At 32.1% G+C, this 4099-nt stretch overlaps 1 protein-coding gene across 1 annotated transcript; it reads right to left on the bottom strand.

Moving 5' to 3' along the window:
• Positions 1-1860: 1860 nt before the first annotated feature.
• LOC127079615 (uncharacterized) lies at positions 1861-3691 on the bottom strand. Its single transcript, XM_051019994.1, has 4 exons — positions 3481-3691; positions 3341-3414; positions 2998-3163; positions 1861-2717 (listed from the first exon to the last, which is right to left on the bottom strand). The coding sequence occupies exons 1-4, from the start codon at positions 3689-3691 to the stop codon at positions 1861-1863; spliced, it is 1308 nt and encodes a 435-aa protein (XP_050875951.1).
• Positions 3692-4099: the final 408 nt, after the last annotated feature.

The following is a 4099-nucleotide window of genomic DNA, read 5'->3' as shown; positions in this document are numbered from 1 at the left end:
CAAATACTTTCATTTTTACAAAGCGTCCTCCGTTGTAGTTTAATGATTTCAGATATAATCTCAATCTTCAATTTTAACTGTGTATTAAACTATAAAATATCTTTAGTATCTCTTATTTTTGAAGAATCGGTCATAATTTAATATTTTGATATACAAATATACACTAAATCACTCTCTCTAGAATTGAATTGCCTCATTCTAATTAATATACTTTTTATTTTTATGAATTGATCATTACATCGGTTTAATTCAAAGTGTATGAATTGTTTTCATACCATCCGCTCTTACATTAAATAACACTATATTATAGTACATATCAACAAAAAGACAAATATCATAAAATGAGTGTCACTATTTTTTTAGTATATAATGATTTTGTTTTAAATCAACCTCCAACTTGTACGTAGTGTAGTCCACCTTGTGATTTGTCGAACTTGGCGTTCTTGGCTGTGTCTTGGTCCAAGGTCTGTATATTACTTGGCTCAATGACAATGGAGGAGAGAGTGAATATATAGGACCACTTCTCAAAATTTCCCCACAACATTGATTTTGCTTTTCACGATCCATATATACATTTCACCTTGTGGTTTGGCTTATATATCCCATGTCATAGGATCTTTCAAAACACACACAAACACAACACTTACAAGTTTTAGTTTTACGTGACTCAAAAACTCCAAAATGAAGCTAACTTCTAAAGATATATTCAAGAAAAAATATTATTTTTTATAATTCTCATCCAATAGTGAGTACACATTTGTTTATTTCTCATGGATTGGTTTTAAGAAAAAACACTATAACCAAAGGAAATATACTAGTAGTTTTTAATCTTACTAAATACTAAATATTGTTTTATTTTTTATTATTATAAATGTAAAGCTTGACTCAACAATATTACATATAATATTAATTAAATGATATAATTAAAAAATAATAATCATTAATATTATACTAAAAATTAAAAATTACTCTCAGTTTTTAATTTATAAAATTAAATCTCTAATAATATTTTCTGTATATTAACATTCAAGAATTTTATTTGGTAAAAAAGTGAACTTATTTTTACCAAAAGGAAACATTAATTAAAAATAATCGAAACTCAACATAAAACGTACGTATTTTTCTTTGTTTTTATATGTTAGAACATATGTAAAGTTGAATACCAAAAAAAAAAGAAAAGAACATAAATAAAGTTGAAAAAGCCTTACAAAGTTAGGAAATGAGTTTAATGCATAGATGAGAAACCTTTGTTTTGTCGGAATATTTTGGGAAATATCAAGTGCACCCACTTGTTCAAAACAAGTTGTTTTGATACCTTTTTATCCCTATCACATGATGCCAAGAGATATAGCGTACGTTGTCTTATACTCAAAATTTGTGTTTTTGTTTTTTGTTTTTTGTTTATCTCTTATTTACATTTTATATTTTTGTATTAATTGTTATCTAGTACGAATACTATTCGAAGCCACTTCTATAGGTATATAGTGCATACTACAACAAGAATATAATTATATAAATGAAGAATATATATTTCGATTCCAATGTAATACATGGAATTGGTAAGAATGTAGTTGTTATTTTCAATGATTCCAAACTATTTATTAGAAATTCTCAAATATGGTTATTTAATATTTTTTCAAAGAAAAAGTACTTTTCTCGTCGTATTTATAAGTAAAAATGATTATATATTTTTTTTAAATATGCAATGGAATTAACACAAAAGAGTAAAAGGGGTACTCAAAACCCTTATAAAAAACAACAACGAGAATGTTTCATCCGTTTAATACAATTAATTGTAGAAGAAAATCAGTCAAAAAAAGCACAAGAGGAAAATGATTTGTGTTTAGAACATAATCTTCTCTAAGACAGGAATTTTATAGAGTTTAACAAGTCATCTACATTAAAAGTCGAACTTTTGAATATGAGACTGTTTCCACCCTTACACTGAATCCACACAGTGAACGACCAGATTATGTTACCAAACTCGTTTTCAACCTCCTTCCTCAACGATCTATCGAAACTAACAAAGGAAGATACACAGTCGGAGGGACGTCTCAAGTCCAATCCCAACCACCTCTCCACTCCCATCCACACCTTTTCTGCACAAACGAACTCCAGAAAAAGATGAAAAGAAGATTCAGCAAAGCAGTTACACATAACGCAAGACATATCGTTCCCGACAAAGTTGATACCTCTCTTCACCAATTGATCCTTCGTCGCTGATTTGTCCCAAAAAAAGCCTCCACAAAACAACTGAATTTTAGAAGGGATCTTGGATCTCCACATCATCTTCAGTGCTAAGGCTGCTTCATCTACGATTACAAAGGGTTGCCTGTTCTGAAAGAGAATTTCGTAACATGAACTAATAGTGAAAACAAAAGAGTCCTCATGGGACCAAACGAAATTGTCTGAACAACAGACATCAGGCTCTCTCTCTGCCAATAGTAACTCAAGTTCCTCTAATTCTCTAGACAAAGTCGAACCAGAAGGAAGAAAAGGCACATGAATCAACCAGATCCAAATTGATCCTCGCCAGAAGCCCAAATCAACCACGTTGCCCTTCTGATTTGGGAAAACACTAAACAAATTAGGGAAAACCTCATTGAGAGTTTGATTCTCCATCCATTTACAATACCAAAAAGGCATCCTCCTTCCATCTCCCAAAGAACCTTGAATGTTCTCCACAAACTGATCCAACGACTTCTTCTTATCATACCCTAGAGACATAATATCCCTCCATAAATGGAATCCATTTTGCGACCTCCAGCACCTCCGTTACTCATCACCACCACTGCTAAGTTAGAATATGGTGATGAGTACATGTGCTCTAAAATTACCTTCCAAAGCGCTCCTTCTTCCGAGATGAATCTCCACCTCCATTTTAACATGAGTGATTTATTAAAAGACGCAATGTCCTTAATCCTTAGTCTTCCTTCATCTTTCGGCAAAAAAACATCTTCCAACTTATCCAATGGATATGCTTATGATTAGAATTACCTCCCCACAAAAAATTAGCCTGAATTTTAATAATCTCCTTAATGATAATCGCAAGAGCCTTGTAAACGAAAGCGTGAAAATCGACAATGCGTTCAACACCGAATTTATCAAAACCACTCTCCCGCCAATAGAAAAGTTCCTCCCTCTCCAAATATCTAATCTTATCCTTAAAACATCAACAATGGATTTCCACAACTTAGCTTTCCTCGGACTATCGCCCAACATAATTCCTAGAAATTTGAAAGGTAGATAACTAATCACACAATGCAAGAACACATCTGTTGTTTCTAAAAAAACCTGACTTCAAGTTGATACCACAAATACTACTTTTGTAAAAATTTACCTTCAATCCTGATACCATTTTGAATCCTCTGAGAAGAGCCTTCACACACCATAGATTAACCCAATTCTTGTCTCCTACAAAAATAGTGTCATCCACAAATTAAACCACACTATAGGAAACAACATCATTCACCTTAAAACCCTCAAATAAGCTCAATTCCCCTTCCTTCTTCATAAGCCTAGTTAGCCCTTCCATAACAATGATAAAGATAAAGGGAGACAAAGGGTCTCCTTGTCTAAAACTTTTACCCACCTCTAAGTCCTTAATTTCACTACCGTTGACAAGAACCGACATAGAGCCATTAAAAACGAGAGCCTTCATCCACTTGATCCTCTTATTGCCAAAATTCATCTTTCTCAACAAAAATCTTAAGCAATCCCATCTTACGCAGTCATAGGCTCTTTCAAAATCTACCTTCAAGACCATACACTCTCTCTTCAAACGTCACGCTAGACATACACGCACGCAGACAAACATACACACACAAATCGTTAGGTATTAAAGCTACACACATCAAAAAAAGTGTTCTCAAATCTCTTCACTTTTTATAAATCTTTTTAAAACCAATCCGGGCAAATACTTAATTTGTTAGAAGTTTGTTTAATCAACTGGGAAGATAAAAATATATTGGTTAATCAATTAAGATGTTCATCTAATTGATTTAATCAAAGTGTAACGCCTATTAATCAATTAAGATGGTTAATAATCAATTAACTAGTGTAGAAAATCAATCTTTCCTAATTTAGCTTGATTAATAAA

This window comes from Lathyrus oleraceus, chromosome 5 (genome assembly GCF_024323335.1).
Source record: "Lathyrus oleraceus cultivar Zhongwan6 chromosome 5, CAAS_Psat_ZW6_1.0, whole genome shotgun sequence".
Classification (NCBI taxonomy): Eukaryota; Viridiplantae; Streptophyta; class Magnoliopsida; order Fabales; family Fabaceae; genus Lathyrus; species Lathyrus oleraceus.
Note: the sequence above shows the minus strand (reverse complement) of the source record. Positions and strands in the feature narration are given on the sequence as shown.